At 47.5% G+C, this 19,193-nt stretch overlaps 1 protein-coding gene across 2 annotated transcripts in view; it reads right to left on the bottom strand.

Moving 5' to 3' along the window:
- The window catches only part of Itga9 (integrin subunit alpha 9), a 296,995-nt gene that overhangs the window by 126,322 nt on the left and 151,480 nt on the right, over positions 1 to 19,193 (bottom strand). For both annotated transcript variants that reach the window (XM_021172021.3, XM_085828171.1), the window contains exon 16: positions 10,466 to 10,615. In XM_021172021.3, coding sequence (XP_021027680.1) covers positions 10,466 to 10,615 — 150 coding nt within the window. The remainder of the gene's footprint in view (positions 1 to 10,465; positions 10,616 to 19,193) is intronic.

Genomic DNA, 19,193 nt, shown 5'->3' with positions numbered 1-19,193 from the left:
TATTCTTACACTTATTACACCAGTGTTCTCAAGAGCAACAATATGGAAACAACCATCAGCAGGTAAATTAAAAAAGAAATGGTGCAACATATAAGACCCTTGACTCCTAATGGGAGCCAAATTTCTGAGGGTTTTTTTGTTTTGTTTTGTTTTGTTTTGTTTTGTTTTGTTTTGTTTTGTGCAGCAATAGATTTAACAATCTGATACCAGAGTGTTCACTGAACACTCTGCCAGCCCAGTACTCTTCCCAGAGTCAGGAACACCGGACACAAGAGCAGGCTGCACGATTTAGAACCTGGACTGAGTCAAGCCCCTTAGTAATTTAGGAAAGCAGTTGCTTTAAGGATCAAAACAGCAATTTACTATTAAATCAAGAGTCCTGTACTCAACAAGTGGTGTGTGTGTGCGCGCACACGTGTGTGTGTGTGTGTGCATGCATGTGCATATACACACATTGGCCACACATGTCCACACATTTGTATGCTGAGGTTGAAATTTGATTCCCGTGCCTGGACCTGGACCAGTCTCTTCTGGGAAAATGGCCAATTTGTTTCCTAGGAATCATCTCTGGGAGGTAAGACGGCTGGCACACCACAGCTTCCACAGGCTGGATGAGGACAGAGTTTCCAGGAATAATGAGAAATTTCTCCTTGGCATGAAGCACAGAGAGTATGGCTGTAAGTTAATGGCCCAGCTACAGTGGTCCTCTCAGGTAGCAATCCCAACAGCTGTAAGTTTGGTCCCCGAGGAACCTGTCAAGTTACTGTTACCTGCACCCAAAGTCCTCTGGAAAACCCAAGTGTGGTACTTCTGTCAGACCAGGCCACACTGGGTGTGGCTGGAGTCTCCTCTCTTGCCCTCCAGCCTCTACCTGCAGGTCTGCATGGCCCTGACTGCTCACTTCCCTGGAAGCAGCCTTCCTAGCCATGTGGGTCGAGCTCGTCTCTCCTTGTTTCGAGAAGCTAAAACCTCTCTCCAGAGATAATCGCTTCCACGCCCAGCAGCCTCCAGCTCAGGTTCTTCTTGGGGCTTCTTCCTCACCCGGCTCTTCACCCTGGGTACCCCTGGGGATTACACTTTCATCCAGAAAATCCCTTTTCTCCTTTCTCACTGTACCCTTACTGGATTTTTTTTTAAAAGATGGGGCTAGCAAATTTTGGCTGGGAAGAGTGAAATTGGACATCATTGAGTTTGCGGTCTTTGCTGTCTTGCTTCCAGTGACTCCACAGACAAAGGCACCATGCAGTGACTGTCTATGGATAGGCATAGGTGAGAATCCTTTTTCTGTTTTCATGTGTGTTTCAGGTGTGTGCTTATACATGCTTGCATGTATGTGGGCATGCATGTGGAGGCCAGAGGTGATGCTGGGAGTAATCCTTGATCACTCTTCCACCTATTCTTCGAGGCCAGGTATCTTAGGAGACCTACAGCTCACATACGTGACCGGCCTCCCTAGGCAGCCTGTTCAGAGGATTGCCTGTCTATTCACGTCTTGTGAGGACTGGAATTACAGGCCACCAGTCACATCCAGGATTTATACGAGTTCTTGGGTATGAATGTGTTTCTCATGTTTGTGCAGCAAGCTCTTCTGCCACTGATCCACCTTCCCTACCTACTACCGCAAGCAACCTTTTTTTTAAAAAAAGAAAAAAACAAACAGATTTGGCCACAGGCTGGGGCCTGCTGACTCCTGCTATTTAATATGTAGCTAATGAAGTCTTTACCACCTTTGGGCTGTGGTTTGGGAAGGATGCATCTGGTTTGGATGGCATCTGCCTCTGAGGCAGGGCTGTGAGTTTTTCTCGTGGTGCCAAAGCAGCGACCACAGCGACCGGGACATGGAAGTGAGGGGTTGGGAACTCACTGGGTGGCTCCAGCTGCTCAGGCCTCCTGGGACCCATTTCTAATGCCACAGCCATACTAGAAAAATCCCTCCTTCTCAGGTAACAGGAAGGATAAGTATTAGATGTGTCTGTTAGGATCAGAGAAGGGCGAGTTTCTTAGAGAGGCCATACTTCTTTTAGATTAAACTACAATTATGGATATGGGCTGTACACTGTATATAAGGTTGCTAAGGCAACCAAGTCCCAGGCTGAAACCTTTGATAATTGGGTTGGGTTGAGTAAATGTGTTTCAAATCCCACCCAAGGGGGCTAATCAAGAAGGCTCTACTTAAAGGCAAACAAGCAAGATGTATTCTGATACACCATGTGTGACTTCCCAGCAGGTGTCTGCTTCATACTGTAGTGTTTGCCAGAACCACAGATGTGACATTTAGGACTTGGTGTTCCCCCACAGTACTGTTCCAGGTATGAGAGGCCCCAGTTAGGTGCAAGTGTTATATGACCCCTTGGTCATCTGGTGTCTTAATCATTGTTCTATTGCTGTGAAGGGACACCATGACCAAGACATTTAACTGAGGGCCTGGTTACCATCTCAGTTTTGTCCATTACTATGGTGCCAAGGAGTGTGGTGGCACGCAGACAGGTGCCAGAATAGTAGCTGAGAGCTACGGCATGATTCATGGGCAGGGAGGAAGAGAAGAAACCAGGGCTAGCTTGGCCTTTGGAAACTTCAAAGCCCAGCAGCCCCAGTGACACGCTTCCTCTAGCAAGGCCACACCTACTCCAGGAAGGCCCCGCCTCCTAACCCTTCCCGAAGGGCTCGACTTCCTGATCCTAGTTACTACCATTCTTATTTAAACCACCACACCTGGCATGGGATTTAGCGTTGTGTAATTGCCCTAACCTAAGAATAGGTTTCTCAGTCCCAATTTGGTTTCTATTTTATTTTAATAAAACCCAACAGTAACCAAAAAAAAAAAAAAAAAAAAAAAAAAACCAGGCATGGTGGCGCACGCCTTTAATCCCAGCACTCAGGAGGCAGAGGCAGGCAGATTTCTGAGTTCAAGGCCAGCCTGGTCTACAGAGTGAGTTCCAGGACAGCCAGGGCTACACAGAGAAACCCTGTCTCAAAAAAACAACAACAACAAAAAAAACACCACCACCACAACAAAAAAACAACAGTAAGATTCATGAGGCCCATGGTTAAGAGTGAAGGATGGTTTCAGAAGTGTTGTCCAGATGGAGGAAGCACAGACGGTTCATTTTGCTGGTGCTGTTTTAAGACAGGGTCTCACTATGGAGCCTTGACTGACCTGGAGCTCTATGGAGAGCAGACTGACTTGGCCTGGCCTGGCACTCTCTGTGTAGACCAGGATAGCTTTGAACTCACAGACGTCCACCTGAGTTCTGGGATTAAAGGTGTGCACCCATGACCTTTTAAAAACAAAATAGTAACCTCAGCCTGGCCTTGAGCTTGCTATGTAGTCAAGGGTGACCTTGAGCTTCTGACCCTCTTGCCTCCACCTTTTGAGGACTGGGATTATAGACATCCAGTCACTACACTTAGTTTCCATGGTAAAAGGGATTGAACCCAGGTCCTCATACATGCTAGGTAAGCACTCTGCCTCCTAAGCTACCAAACCCAGGGTTGACCTCTCCCCCCCACCCCTCCTCTACCTTTACGTGGCTAAGACAAAATGCGAGAGAGAAACAAATTCTCTTTCACCATTTCCTCTGCTTGATGTTTTGAAAAATACACACACACACACACACACACACACACACATTCCTGTGGCAAAAATCACTGCAAATCACAGCACAAACTGGTTAAGGAGGGATTCCCAGTGGGAGCTCACAGCATATCCTATGTCTTTGCAGAATGGCATAGGTTTTTGTTCCTTCACAATGGCTCTTTCTGTGGAGACACTCACGTGAGACCAGGTTTGGAGGTAGGTGTTGGGGGTTAATAGCTAATGAGAGAAGACAGATCTCTGCACTCCCCTGGGCTTCTCTCTAGAGTGGGCGATGATCAAGTCATTGGACAGAATCCATTGTGATGGAGCCCACAGACAGAGCAGACAGGAAGCTGAGTTGGGGGAGCTGAGATGGATCTCTGAGGCAGGTCACATTCAGGGTGAAACCTCAAACACAAAGCCAGGCCTTGAGAAGAGTAGGATGGAAACCTTCACACAAGAGGGGCCAGCAGGGCCCAAGGCTGGAAGAGCACAGGAACTATGAGGGTGGCTGGACTGAAGTGTGTGGGTGACCCTGGAGAGTGCTGGATGATCAGGGCACCACGGTTCGGGGTCCTGTTGACTCTGAGAGGAAAGCTGTGGAGGGGCTATTCAGGGACACAGGTGTGGTGCGCCATCTAGGTGAGAAGCCGTGCGGGCTGAGCCTGGGGGGACAGAGGACTGACGGGGGTGGGGGGTGGGAGTGAGGGGTATCCAGGTACTACTGTGTCCTATTTGAGCTCTCGGTGACAGAGATAGTGCCTGAGCCCTGCTTCTTGGAGTGGCCCTTGCTAGCTGCCCCGTTGCTGTTCCCTTTGACAGAGCCAACATCTGGAAGCCACATGGAGGGCTGGTGGAGATGGCTAAGCCGACTCGATTTTGTTGTTTTTCATAATCAGGCAAAGAAGAATAAGCAAGAACGGCTTCCCTAGAAAGTCCCAGGCTCCTGGGCAATCCTTCCCATCTAAGAACAATATTTTTCTTTTATTTTAATTTCAACCAGAGAATGACACGGTTGAAAAAAAAACGTCAGATTACTCTTTCCACCCCACACATCCCACGCCGGGTCTCTGAAGGGAAAGGCGTTGTTATAAGCATCTGCTTGTCTTTATCTTGGTGATTATTTCTGTGTCTCTAGAAAGCGTACTGAAGTGATGACTCAGTTTACCAGATGAATGCATTGTCCCACTGACTTCCTGACCCCAGATAAGGACTGACTAAACCACAGCTCTCCCCCGCCCCCCGCCCCACCTCTTTCTTATCTCACAGGCAATCTGCTACTCTTAGCTCGGCTACTGCTGCAGGTCCCAAACTAGCTGTGTCAGGATCAGTGGTCAACTTATTAAAAGCCATGTGTCATCCCATAAGTTTCTGATTTCATGTGTCTAGGTGGGTCCAGGAATTCTCTTTTCCTTTGTCAATGTCAGTTCTCATGTGTGTGTGTGTGAGTGTGTGTGGGTGTGTGTGTGTGAGTGTGTGTGTAGGCTCAAGTACGGGGGTGGAAAGGAGTGCCTACACATGGAGACCCAGGGTTGACATTGGGAGTCATCCTTAGTTTCTCTCCCACTTTATTCACTGAGGTAGAACATCTTTTTGTTGTTGTTGTTGTTTTTGTTTTGGTTTTTTGAGACTGGGTTTTTCTGTGTATCCCTGGCTATCCTGGGACTCACTCTGTAGACCAGGTTGGCCTCGAACTCAGAAATCCACCTGCCTCTGCCTCACCAAGTGCTGGGATTAAAGGCATGCACCACCACTGCTGGGCTTTTTTTATTTAAAAAAATAATAATTGATTAATTTTTACTTTATGTGCATTGGTATGTTGTCTGCACATGTGTCTGTGTGCGGGTGTCAGGTCCCTTGGAGCTGGAGTCACAAATAGTTGTGAGCTGCCATGTTGGTGCTGGGAATTGAGCCCAGATCCTCTGAAGAGCAGTCAGTGCTCTTTTTTTTTTTTTTTACTTATTTATTTATTATACGTAAGTACACTGTAGCTGTCCTCAGACACTCCAGAAGAGAGAGCCAGATCTCGTTAAGGATGGTTGTGAGCCACCATGTGGTTGCTGGGATTTGAACTCCTGACCTTCGGAAGAGCAGTCGGGTGCTCTTACCCACTGAGCCATCTCACCAGCCCCCAAGTCAGTGCTCTTAACCATGGAGCCATCTCTCCAGCAGCTGAGACAGAGTATCTTAATCAAATTCAAAGCTTGCCAATATGGCGAGTCTCTTTAGCCAGCTCGCTCTTCCCATCCCTACCTTCGAATGCCTGTGTGGCAAGCCCATTAGACACTCAACCATCTTCCCTACTCCCAAACTTTCTATTACATGATCCTAAGGCAGCTGGGGCCACTGGCACTGGGGCATTCAGGCCACAATACTATTGCTGACCTCTGCATTTCGAGTAATGCACAGCAATTTCTTGTTTCATTAAGTTCTGCAATCTCTTCCAGCTTGGCAATTTAAAAAAAGACACTAAGAGATTTAGGTTTTAAGAGAACTATTATTCATCTACAATCCAGTCACTCTGATGACGTCTTTGTTTTTGCTATGAACTGGCTTGGAGGCAGAGACCAAAATCTATAAGAAGTGTTCATGCTGTTATGTCTACGTGATTTTGCATTAGAGCCAATGTAGTCTTGACTACATGTTCTTTTCCACAGAGGCCAAGCTGGGAGCACTTAACAGACAATCATCCACTACCCAGGCCCTCCTCTTCCTTGTGTTCATCCAGTCACCCCAAATCCCAGGCTAACATGCCTTCTGTTTGAACCATAGCATTGCTTAACAGGTCACTTAAGATTTTTATTATTTACATGTATGTGTGTATGTATGCATGTATATGCACATGTGTGCAGGTGTTCTTGGAAGCCAGGAAAGGGTGACAGATACCCTGAGCTGATGTTACAGGAGTTTGTGAGCCACACAGAGTGGCCACTGGGAACCAAACACCTTTACTGCGTGTACTGGTTGGTTTTGTGTCAACTTGACACAGGCTGGAGTTATCACAGAGAAAGGAGCTTCAGTTGAGGAAATGCCTCCATGAGATCCAGCTGTAAGGCAATTTCTCAATTAGTGATCAAGGGGGAAGGTCCCCTTGTGGGTGGGACCATCTCTGGGGTGGTAGTCTTGGGTTCTATAAGAGAGCAGGCTGAACAAGCCAGGGGAAGCAAGCCAGTAAAGAACATCCCTCCATGGCTTCTGCATCAGCTCCTGCTTTCTGACCTGCTTGAGTTCCAGTCCTGACATCCTTTGATGATCAACAGCAATGTGGAAGTGTAAGCTGAATAAACCATTTCCTCCCAAACTTGCTTCTTGGTCATGATGTTTGTGCAGGATAGAAACCCTGACTAAGACAAATTGGTACCAGCGTAGTGGGGTATTCCTGTGACAACCTGACCATGTTTTGGTGAGGACTGTGGAAGGACTTTGGAACTTTGGGCTAGAAGATCCATTTGGTGTTAAAAACTCTGTCAGAGCCGGGTGTGGTGGCGCACGCCTTTAATCCCAGCACTTGGGAGGCAGAGGCAGGCGAATTTTTGAGTTCGAGGCCAGCCTGGTCTACAAAGTGAGTTCCAGGACAGCCAGGGCTATACAGAGAAACCCTGTCTCGAAAAACCAAAAACCAAAACAAACAAACAAACAAACAAACAAAAAAACTCTGTCAGATGTTGTATAGGAGCTTGGAAGATAATATTGAGAACAGTGTAAAAGATGGAGGCCTGGCTTGTGAAATTTCTGAGGGAAAATTAAAGAGTCTTTTCAGAGCCATTGCTATTTTGGATTGTGAAGATTCTGTGGTTCTGGTTAGCTGGGGCTGAAGAATTAGCTATGCTGGGACTATTGCATTGCTGGGACTATTGATGCTGGTTAGCTGGAGCTAAGAAATTAGCGGTGATTAAGAAGAGACCAGCATCATTGAGGTGACATCTTCTGGGAAGTGTTTTCTGAGAGCACAGAGGCTGTGTTGCAGAGATAGCCAAGGTTTTACCTTGTGCTGTGGCTGGAAATGGTAATGTGTAAGACTCACCCAGGTGGTACTGGTTTTGAAGATATGAAGGGGTCACGCAGAGCAGCTGAGGCTTGGCACTGTGAGAGGCCATAGAAGGCCATTGGTGAAGGTGCAGCCTCAGTTGCAATTGATGGCCCAGGACTGAAGGGGTCATGCAAAGGAGTTGAGGCTTGGCACCATGAAGAGAGCCTATGAGAGGCTATTGTTGAAACCAAGTTACAGTGAAAGACAGCAGCGTTTTGGAGATGCCAGTACCATGAGATGACCACCAAGAACAGCAGCAGCAGTGGACTACAGGCAGCTGGAGCATAGAAGACAAGGTGTGTGCTATAAAGGGCAGGGCTGGAGAAGTGACCCAAGCCTTTAGAGGAGCCCAGAAGATCGTGAGTTGGATCCCAGACATTGGATGGTTGGAGATTGATATTTGCTTTTGATTGTGACTGTACCCTGATATTTTTCCCTCTTGAAGGAAGGAAGTATTTGAGTGGAGCCCACAGTTAAGAGACTTTTAATTGTAAAAAGACTTTGGATTTTAAAAGAGATTGGATATTTTAAGGAGATCGAAATTTTAAGACTATGTAAAGACTGTAGGACTTTTAAAGTTATTTAGATCTTGGGGATAAATAAGAATGTAAGGGTTGAGGCTTACTAGCGATGTGTTTTTATGTCAAGTTGACAAGGGGTCAATTGTACTGGCTGGTTTTGTGTGTCAACTTGACACAGCTGGAGTTATCACAGAGAAAGGAGCTTCAGTTGAGGAAATGCCTCCATGCGATCCAGCTGTAAGGCATTTTCTCAATTAGTGATCAAGGGGGAAAGGCCCCTTGTGGGTGGGACCATCTCTGGGCTGGTAGTCTTGGGTTCTATAAGAGAACAGGCTGAGCAAGCCAGGGGAAGCAAGCCAGTAAAGAACATCCCTCCATGGCCTCTGCATCAGCTCCTGCTTTCTGACCTGATTGAGTTCCAGTCCTGACTTCCTTTGGTGATGAACAGCAATGTGGAAGTGTAAGCTGAACAAACCCTTTCCTCTCCAACTTGTTTCCTGGTCATGATGCTTGTGCAGGAATAGAAACCCTGACTAAGACACTGTGAGAGAGCTTTTATAATCTAGGATTGGGTGTGACCACACCTATCTGTAATCTCAGCACTTGGGAGGCTAAAGCAGGGAGACTACAAGTTCAAGGCCAGTCTGGGCTGCACGACAAGACCCTGTATCAAAAAACAAAATAAAAGTTTATAATCTTTTTTTATTTACAGAATAACCTTTTGCCTTCTAAATAAAATATTCTGTTTATTTTTATGTCAGTTGGCCTTTCTTTTCTGTGTCCCACATCCTGTAAACTCAGTTGTCCTTGGTTGCCATCTCTTACTTAGGGCAGAGCACTGATTGGTTGGTCTGTAGATGGGTGGATGGCTGAGTGGAAGGCTAGGTCTTACTGTGGGGACTTCAAATTCTGGAAGTGGGGTTCTGTCAGTGAAGACTGGCTCATACTGGTGCCTGAAGCAGTTTATTCAACTCTGCAGAGAACAATGCATCAACTGTCTGTCTGACTGCTAGTTCATATGCCTGCTAATTAAAGAGCCCGGAGTGACCAAGAATGATATTTTGATACCAGTCTTTTCCCTTATCTCTGGCTTGGATTGGGTCACTGGCTGTCCTCGTCAACATTAGTCAGTAAAGGTTTTAAGACGTTCTTCAGTGAGGAAGACCCGCCTCAGCACTGTATGAACATTCGTAGGAATGAGGGTTAGGTCCAGGCAAAGTCTGCTTAGAACTACAACAAGCTGACTAGAGTTAACGACTGTCTCCCTGACCAGTACAGAGGCTCGACAAACACGGGGTGCTGAGGTAAATTCTAATACATCAAGTATTACAATATAAGCTTGGGCAGGTTTTGTTTGCTTGCTTGTTAGCTTTTTAAGCTAGCAAGATTTTGCCTTATAGAACAGAGTCATTATTCTGGACTGGGGTTTTATTACTAGGAATTACTGAATAGTAACAGGTGTCCAGGCTGACTTCTTGTCACTGCTCCATGGTTAGGGAAGACCTGATCATATTACACACACACACACACACACACACACACACACACACACACAGTTTCTATATTTATTGTATGAATGTTTTGTCTTCATGAGTGTCTGCCCCTTGTGTGCCTGGTCCCTGGTCAGAAGAGCGTATCAGATCCTCTGGAACAGGAATTACAGGCAGCAATAAGCCACTGTGTGGGTACTAGGAATCAAACATAGGTCCTTAGAAAGAGCAGTCAATGCTCTTAGCAGTTGAGCCATCTCTCCAGCTCCCAGTGTCTGGTTCTTAACCATCTTCCTGTCTTCTGCTCCCTGCTTTCTTTGTGCTTTCCCATAAGGCCCTGCACTCTGCCTCACTCACTTAAAAACCCCATGTCCTTCTAACCCCTCCTTCATCTCCCTTGTACTTGATATGAGTCTAAGTGACCAGTGGGGCTCAAATGCCACGTTCCCGTTTGTGCGTACGTGCGGGTGTGTGTGTGTGTGTGTGTGAGTGAGTGTGAGAGAGAGAGAGAGAGAGAGAGAGAGAGAGAGAGAGAGAGAGAGAGAATGTGTGTATGAATGTGTGTATGTATGTGTGTGAGTGTGTTTAAGTAGAGAAAGCTAGTTGAGTGCTAGACATGCATGCATGTATATTCTCTCTCTCTCTCCACCCCCCCTCTCTCCTGCTGTTGATGTCACCTGTGGTGGCCATGATGTGGCTCACTGCTTCAAGTGGCCTGCCTTGACTTCTCCACAGAGATGGGTTGTAACCTAGCGTCCAGGGCTAAAACAAACCCTTGCACCCCTGAGTTGCTTTCTGCCAGGGTCTTTTTTACCAGAGACAGAAACAAAGCTAGACGGGTTCTAACCTGATTCTTCTGGGAGATCCTTTGTCCCTTCTTCCAGCGAAGCACTGGTGTCAGGTCTGGCAGTTCCCGGTCTTCCTCACCCATCACATGCTCATCCAGGCTGTAGGCGGCTTCAAACACAATGGGGCTGATGACATCCTGGACTCTCCGCTGCGACAGCAAACAAGAAGGAACATTAGCAGTGGACATCTGGGGATGGTGGGGACTCATTCTGCCATGTACAAACAAAGACCCACCCGCCACACCACTCTCTCACCTCAGGTGGTCCTTATAACCATTTGCACAAGCTAAGATTTTTCTTGTAGGCATGGTAGGTGAGGCCCAGGGCAAAGGTCAATTTGTCTGGGTCTCTGTTGCCAGGCAGGAATTTCTCAGGCTACCTTGCATGATGCTAATCCTCTTCTCCAGAGCATCTGGAAGGCATCACCTAACTTGTCCCTGACATGTGCGTACTTAGATGCCAGTTGTGGCGGGGAGAGCATCTGCTCGCTCTTTGTTAACCCTTTCATGGGGGGTGTGGATGACCACAGTACTTTTGCATTGAGATCAGTGTTTTCTGTCAGGGCAAGGGACCCAGCAACACTGCCCCAAACAGTGTCTGTGGTGGTGAAGCCATTGGTGACATCAGATGTAAGTTTGTGCTCATTTCTCTAGAACTCAAGGACTTCAAGGCCCAAAGGAATAGTAGACTGGTAGGACGGGAGTTACTGTTTCTGTTGCCGTGATAGAACATTACCACTGAGGCAACTTATAGAAGAGTCTATTGGGGTTATGGTTCCAGATTATTAGAGTCTGTCATGGTGGGGAGCACGGCAGCAAGTGGAAGGAATAGAAAGCCCAAAGCTGGAAGAGGTGAGGGGGGGGGACTACAAGTGGTGGAGACTCTTAAATCTCAAAGCCCGCTTCCTGTGACACACTGCATCTTCTATGCTTTTCTAAACGGCCTGGAGAGCAAGTATTCAAATCCTGGAGCCTATGCAGGGGCTGGGGGAAGTGTAGGGGGGTAGTGGTGGATACAGTTCTCCTTCAAATCACTATAGGAGGGAAGACAAGACAAGATGCCGGGTCCACGCTGTGGCTGCTAGAGATAAACAACACTCTCCCATATCCTACCACTACACAGGACAGGAACAAGGAAGGCCCAAGACTCAGTTCCACAGGACACAGACCTGGGGCTTTTCAAGGTTTAAGTTCATGATCTTTATGCACAGTGGACCTGACTCTGGGTGTCTCTGGGACCCACATGCTCACAGGTGAGAATTAGAGGCAAGAGTCGTGCTGGTCAGTAGTCTTGCATTAAGCGCCAGCATATTATCTGGGTCATCTACCTTAGTGGTAAGGCTGAGGAGGCCAGACTCTCTGCTTTGTAAAACCAGCATAGAGAACATGGGGTGTGGTGCAGGGAACCGAGAAAGGCCTTGTAAGGAACAAGAGAAGGGAGAGATGGTTCTCAGAATGGAATTTGGTTTCCCTAGGAGTGGGGCAGACTGGTTAGTCAGTGTGGGGGGTGCACACCAAAATAAAGCAGGGTTAAACAGCATCTTACTGTGTGGCTTGTCAGTAGGAGCCTTGAACAAACAGCACATGAATTCGCACTATTCTCTGTGAAGTCTGAAGGAGTTAGGATTGGAGTCTTGTTGTGTTCAAAATGGTGGAATGTTCCAAATGTCCCAGGAAATACCCAAAAGAGAGCTTTCTTCAACCTTTTACAACAGCCAATTCCCTCCCACAGAGGTAGCCATGGCTGCCCTTTGGGACAGCTGGGGACAGATGTGAGAGAACACGGGCCAAGCAGCTTGACTCTTAACTTCTCTGCCATCTCTATGCTCGGCACGCACCCCGGGGAACATCAGTGTCCTTTGTAAGGATGCCCACTGAGTGACTATAAGGATGACAAATGACCCCCATTTTGGATGAAATATGCCTGAGAAGCGAAGGGAGGTGGCCAGCCCATCGACTGTGACAGAGTTGGTTCATAGAGTGGGGCAGTCTGCTTAGTAAGTGTGGGGGCAGGGCACACCAAAATAGAGCAAGGTTAAATAGCATCTCCATGTTTTGCTTGTCAATTCTGGTTTTACTTTGGTTGTGTATGAGAATGGGGTTGTGGCCTCCCGGTCTACTGAGCCACAGCGCCCCGTGTTTTCTCGTAGATCTTCCTATGATAGGGTGTTGAGATGCAGAATGCAGTCAAGGGTGTTGGATGCTAGAATCTTCCTGCAATGGTTCTGGAGGGGAGTCAGTGAAGGGAATATGGGAAACAGATGTAACCAAGAGGTGAGGTCTGGGGGGGCAGAACAAAGGGACACAGTGACATCAGAGGCAGGTGCCTGAACAAGAAGCAGATGATGCACATCTGTGTTCAGTAAAACATCCACCTGGGGGAAAGAGTCAGTTCTTCAGCCTAAACAAAAATACAAGACCTCCCCAGCAAAGTGACGCAAGCATCCTAGATAAAGCGTTTCCAGAAAGTTCTCTGGAACTGCTCATCTTAGGACAGATCTTTAAGACTCGAGATCTTTCCAGGAGCAAGACATGTACCTAGGATCCAGGCACCCCCAGCTTACTGACTCCAACCAGAGTTCAAAGTTGGTTGCTGGTAGGCAGGGAGACAGATGAGCAGACGCCAAATTTGCACGTTTGTAGATGCAGTCTCGGTGTTTCTTTGAGGTTGGTTAGCTACTTCAAGGTCTTGCACTTTAATATTTAAGTATTTCATGTCAAAGTAAGCCCGCAAGGACACTGTTGCTCTGGGCACGGGGAAGATGAGAGCAGGGGAGGGACAGCAGTCCCAGGGCACATGGCTGGACGGCTGTGCGTATTTCAGGGCCTTCCCTAAGTTCTGAGTTAACCTTGTTTTCACTCAATCCTCACAACGTCTGGTGGGTGAATTTCTGTTTGCTTTTTACAGAGGGGTGCAACAGAGACCCAGGAGCTCCATCCCAGAGCTTCACATGTGGTAGGACCAGACTTCTAGGGACCAAAAGCCAAGGGAATTCCCTTGCTGTCCATTAATACCTGGCTTGCTGCTGTGTCGAGGGTCCCACTGTGTAGCCGGTTAGAGCTGGCTTTGTGTGTGCTATGCACAGTACAAGCTGGCCTCAGTCTCAGGACCTTCCTGCCCCAGTCACCTGAGTGCTGCAAATATAGGTATGTCTGTCTATGCAATCACCTCATAGCTCATGAAGTGCTATTTAAAAACCATTCAGATAACATTAGGGTCCAGCAATTTCTTTTAAAAATGTCTCATTCCAGGGCTTGGGAGATAGTTTGATGAAAAGCTGCCTGTCCTACAAGGCTGAGCTTGGGTCCCCAGCACCCACATAAAAAGATGGGCATGTACAAGTTGGTGTACACTTGTAACCCTAATGCAGGGGAGGTACAGACAGGAAGATCCCGAGGGTTTGGTCTAGGCAAAATGGCAAAGTGCAGGTTCACTGAGAAATCTTGTCTCAGAAACAAAGGTCAGAGATGAGAAAGGAAGATACTCTGGCTTCTATAGGCACATGTGTGGGTGAGCACTACCCCATATACACACACACACCATAGTCCCCAAGCCCCCACCACAAAAGCACAATACACCCCCATCAAAGAGATAAATGAATAATTGGTAGCTAGGAAATAAGGGCATGAAGTGAGAGTGTTTGTAAGTTTATGACCACATACAGTGACTGTCAGGGATGGAGACCTCGGTCATGGTGTGTCTGAGTTTGAACCATGAATATAAGCTGACATCTAGGAGTGGATGCTATTCTCTGGCAGCAACTGCAGGAGCCTGCTTTAATGAGTGAGTTGGAAAAGCAGCTTCATGCTTCCTGTTGCAGTAGCTGGGAGCAGTTGGGAAACTCAAACCACACTGAGTGGTGGGCAGAGGAGGGTGCAGGGATTAGAAACAGGCCCTGCAGAAGCCTAGCCTCTCCTTTCCACAGACTGGGCTGCTCCAAGCTGCAGAGGGAAAATAGCAGGCTGTTTGGGGGTTTCCCCATCATTTTTTTGGAAGTCCTGCTTCCTTCTGTTCCACACCACATTAAGTGGAGGGACTGGCCAGAGTAGAATTCTGCGGCTCTCTGGCATTCACCACGGTGGCTTAAATTTTACTACTTAAAAAGTTGCTACTACAAGCTGATTTTTTTTTCCTTTTTCTTCTCCTTTGAGGCAAGGTCGCATCTACCCCAGACTGGCTCAAAGTTTTTATGCAATCAAAGATGAGTCCTGATCATTTTGCTGCCGCCCCCGAGTGCTGGGATCACAGGCGTGCACCATCTCTCAAGGCTACCAACAGAAACCTCTTGGGTTGAATATATATTAATCCTCATCCGCAGAGAGGCCAGAATCAACCTTTTCCTGCTGAGGGCATCAGGACTACTTTGAAAACTGAAGGCACACTTAGGGAGGACACCCAGGCTGGTGGCAGAGCCGACCGCAGCTGGGGTATTTAATAGGGAATGTAACACATGGTCCATTTGAAATTTATTGGGTGCTTACTTTATGCCAGGCATTGTGCCGGGCAGGAGACAGACATGAAAGACCCGGAGGGAATGAACAGTTCCGGAGGGAAAAGCCAAGCCATGACAATGTCCTACTCCATGCACTAGGGTAGAGGTGACTTTGAGGACACAAAGGACGATCACGCCTGATTCTTAAAGACCTGGAAGGCTTCCCAGAAGAGATTCTCCTGGGTTGAGCTGTAAGACAGAAGGACTTGTGCCAGACAACAGGTGAAAGGCTCAGCTGGTACAGCTGGTACAGCAGTGCACAGGAAGCTTAGAGGTGTTAGTGACCATATAGATCCAAAGACAGAAAAGTCCGGCTCATGGGCAGGGGCAGGGTGGCTCATGCAAAAATCAGATCCCTGGTGTCTCTGATTAAGGCTGGGTGAACCCCACGCTAAACGCTAGGGAGCACATGGAGAGGGTTCACATGATCCTTCAGGCTGTGTCTGGAAAGCTTTGCTAGCTGTAGCACAACGGTATTGGTGGCAGAAGGGTTGGAAAGAGGCTGGGAAGGTTTAGACAAGAGATCTCTTTTGGGATAGCCCCCGTTTCAGTTGTTCGGGACCCACATGAAGACCAAGCTGCACTTCTGCTACATATGTGTGGGAAGGCCTAGGTCCACCCTTTATATGTTCTTTGGTTGTTGGTTCAGACTTTGAGAGCCCAAGGGTCCAGGTTAGTTTATTCTGCTGGTCTTCCTGTGGAGTTCCTATCCCCTTCAGGGCCTGCGATCCTTCCTCCTATTCTTCCATAAGAGTCCCCAAGCTTCATCCACTGTTTGGCTATGGGTGACTGCATCTGTCTGAGTCAGCTGCTGGGTGAAGCCTCTCAGAGGATGAACAACTGGAATGGGGGCTATCGCAGCAGCTGCTCTTGAGCAGGATATGGTCTTGTAGCTGGGCTGCCTTGTCTGGCCTCAGTAGGAGACGAAGCACCTAGCCTTGAAGTGCCAGGGTGGGGGGATACCCAGAGAGGCTCCCACCTGCTCAGAGGAGGAAGGGAGGGTAGAGGGGGAAGGATTGTGGGAAAGGGTGACCGGGAGGGGGGCAGTGAGTGGGATGTAAAGTGAAAAGGGAAAAAAATTAAATTTTAAAATAAGAATTAAAAAATAAATGAAAAGTTCAGCATGGGGGGGCTGGAGCCAGGACCCAACAGTGGGCCAGAGGCAGGAATACCTCTCCTGGCCTAAAGAAGACACGCATTACTGTTTGGGAGGAGCTCAGGGTGAGTTAGTCCCACTTCTCACTGAAGGGCCCTAAGCAAGCTGGGCTTGATCACTGTGGCACCAGCTGGCTAGCCTGTGACTTGGAAATCTACCCCATAGCTGCTTTTCCCCTCTGGAAAAAGAAAAAAAAAAGTAACTCACAGTTTTTCCTTTCCTTGGCTCACAGTGGCAAATTAAATAAAAACAGGAAGGGCTGGCCTCACTTTAAATTTGCAGAATACACAGAAGTGAATTCAGCAAATGAGCAGCTATCATTAAGTTAGAGTATTGCTTTGGGGGAAATAAGTCCACTAAGTGGGTTTTTGTTGTTGTTTTGTTTTTGAAACCTCAATGTTCTTTTTTCTTTTGTAAATGTGATTTTTCTGCCCCTCCCCTTCTATCCTGAATCCTCTCTCACGTGTTCTCTGGGGCCAACCCTCTCCACTTCTGCCTGTGTTGGCCTCACAGACATTCCCACAAGCAGGGATTGGCATCCCGTGCTTCTACTTACAAACCAGCTGGGTTGCATAACGGCACTTTCCTCAACCCACAGAGGCTGGGTAGCTCCTGGTGACGTCACAGCCAGCCTAGTGGGCATGAGAATGCTTGTGGCGATCACGCAGTGGCCAAGTTGCCTATTAACTGCTCTCTCAGAAGACATCCTCCTCCACGGGATGCTATCAGAACAGCAGCTAAAATGTTGTAGGCTATTTTAAAATTCTCGTAAGCTGGGAGGTTGGTTTAAAAGGACACAAAAGGTTTTTCCACGTCCAGGAATAGTAAATACTATTTAGTATTTCCTCCCACTGACAACTGGAAAAGTTAGACACACATAGACATATGCTAGTGTGTGTGTGCATGAAAGAGAGAGAGGGAGAGAGAGAGAGAGAGAGAGAGAGAGAGAGAGAGAGAGAGAGAGAGTCTCTACTTACCCCCAACACTGGTTTAAAATTATGAGGGAACCATGAAAGGGTCAGCACTTCATAGCCTGGAGCCCCCAGAGAGGAAGAGAACACACAGAGTACCACGCCATTTACTGGCTCTTTCACCTTCACATGTATCCAGTCTTGTAGCCATGTGGAATGAGGATCTGCGAGCTGAGCTTCTGCCAGGAATTTGGGATGCTCAGAGGCAGCCAGGATGAGGACCCAGGGGCCCAAAGAGAGAGGAGCAAATAGAGGAGTGTGAACCCAAGGCTTCACTCACCCTCTAGGCGGCTGGAAATCCCCACAGCAGAAGCAGAAGGGCTTGAGAATGAGAGATCAATCAAGGGCAGGAGTTAGGCTGCTGGGATAACAGCTCTTGGCCAGCAGTAAAGCAGACACCGCAGGAGAGAGGACCTGTGACCCCGGCAAGTCAACAAAAATGAATGGGAAGGCAAAGGAATGGAAAGCTCAGAGATGAGGCCCAGAGGCACACAGGACACAGTGAGAGGGGTGACATCCATAGTTATACAGTATGCCTAGCATGACAGTGTGCTCACACTGCATCACATACAAACAGTAAGTGGCAGGCAGCTCATGCTAGTTTGTAAAGCATCTCTGATGCAAAGAAAGTTTGTAAAACTTCCTTTACCAGCGCTAGTTGATTGAAGCTTGGGGTTCAGGGAGTAGATGCAGAGACTGGATGAGGGGTGACTGAAAAATACAGAATTCATTCTGGGACAATGAAAGTATTCCAAGATTGATTGTGGGAATAGCTGCTGTAGAACTACCAATACATCAAAACTAAATCACACACATACGCGAGTGCAAGCACACATATGTGTGCACACACATGCACGCACATACATGCACACACTCTGTGACAGCTAATTTTACTTGTCAACTCGGGTGGATTTAGAATTACCTAGAAACACCCCCGCCATGTCTATGAGAGTAGCCTGAGAGAGGTTTATCTCTAAGGGATAAGAGGGAGGGAAGATTCACCCTGAATGTGAGTGGCACCATCCCACAGGCTGGGGCTCTAGACTTCATCACAAAGAGAAGACAAATCCAGAATCAGCATTCATCTCTTCCTGTTCCTACTCCAGTGAGAGGAGGAAGAGGAGGAGGAGGAGGAGGAGAATTCTGGCCACAGGCACCTTTGACTACAGAGCTGCCTGGCTCTACCTTCTCTGCCACCATGGACAATATTGTCCCAGCCATGAGACAAAGCAACCCCTCCAACCCCCCCAGGAGCTGCTTCTTGCCAGGTATTTGGTTGCAGCATTGAGAAAACACTCTGCCTTACTGTTCTATCGCTGTGACAAAACACCATGGCCAGGGCAACTTACAAAAGAAACTGTTTAACTGGGCTTATGGTTACAGTTCACGAAGCAAAGATATGGGAACAGGAAAAGCAGAGAGCTCACATCTTGATCCTCAAGTAGGAGGCAGAGAGGATCCTGGGAACGGACGAGTCTTAGGAGTCTCTTGAAATGTCAAAGCCCATGCATACTGACTCATCTCCTCCACTAAGGCAATCCCACCCTCCTGATCCTTCCAAAACGGTTCCACCATTGGGAGCTTACCATTCAAATGGCTGAGACTGAGGGGGGCCATGTGATTCAAGCTGCTACAGCCTCTGGGACGTGCTTTAAATGAGCAAATGGTGCAGCATTATGAATTATGTCTCAATAAATCTGCTACCAAACCTTTCAATGGGGAAAAAAATGCCAACAATCCTCCTGCCCTGCTGCTAAGCCAATCTTTATCAGACACCTGCGCAGAGCCAACTCTACTCCCTGTTCTATGAGAAAAGAAATGGAAGCCACGTGTGCTTTTGATTGCAGTCCTATAAATTAGAAGAGGAACAGGCAAAATTAAAGAAACTAAGGAGGAAATTCTATAAATAATTTTAAACAGAATGTGATGAAAAGCACCTCTGACTGTGATGGTCTCCCCAGACTCGACTTACCTTGTAAAGACACAAAGCTATCTCTGGAAGGACTGAGTTACAAACATCAGCCAGGATCCTGAAAATGGCTGAATTCAAAGGACCACAGGACTCTTGTCCCTCGGTCTTAGTGAAAGCCACCTACCCTCTTTGTGCA

The sequence above is a fragment of the Mus caroli genome, unplaced genomic scaffold (genome assembly GCF_978045245.1).
Source record: "Mus caroli unplaced genomic scaffold, Mus_caroli_1 scaffold_11, whole genome shotgun sequence".
Lineage (NCBI taxonomy): Eukaryota > Metazoa > Chordata > Mammalia > Rodentia > Muridae > Mus > Mus caroli.
Note: the sequence above shows the minus strand (reverse complement) of the source record. Positions and strands in the feature narration are given on the sequence as shown.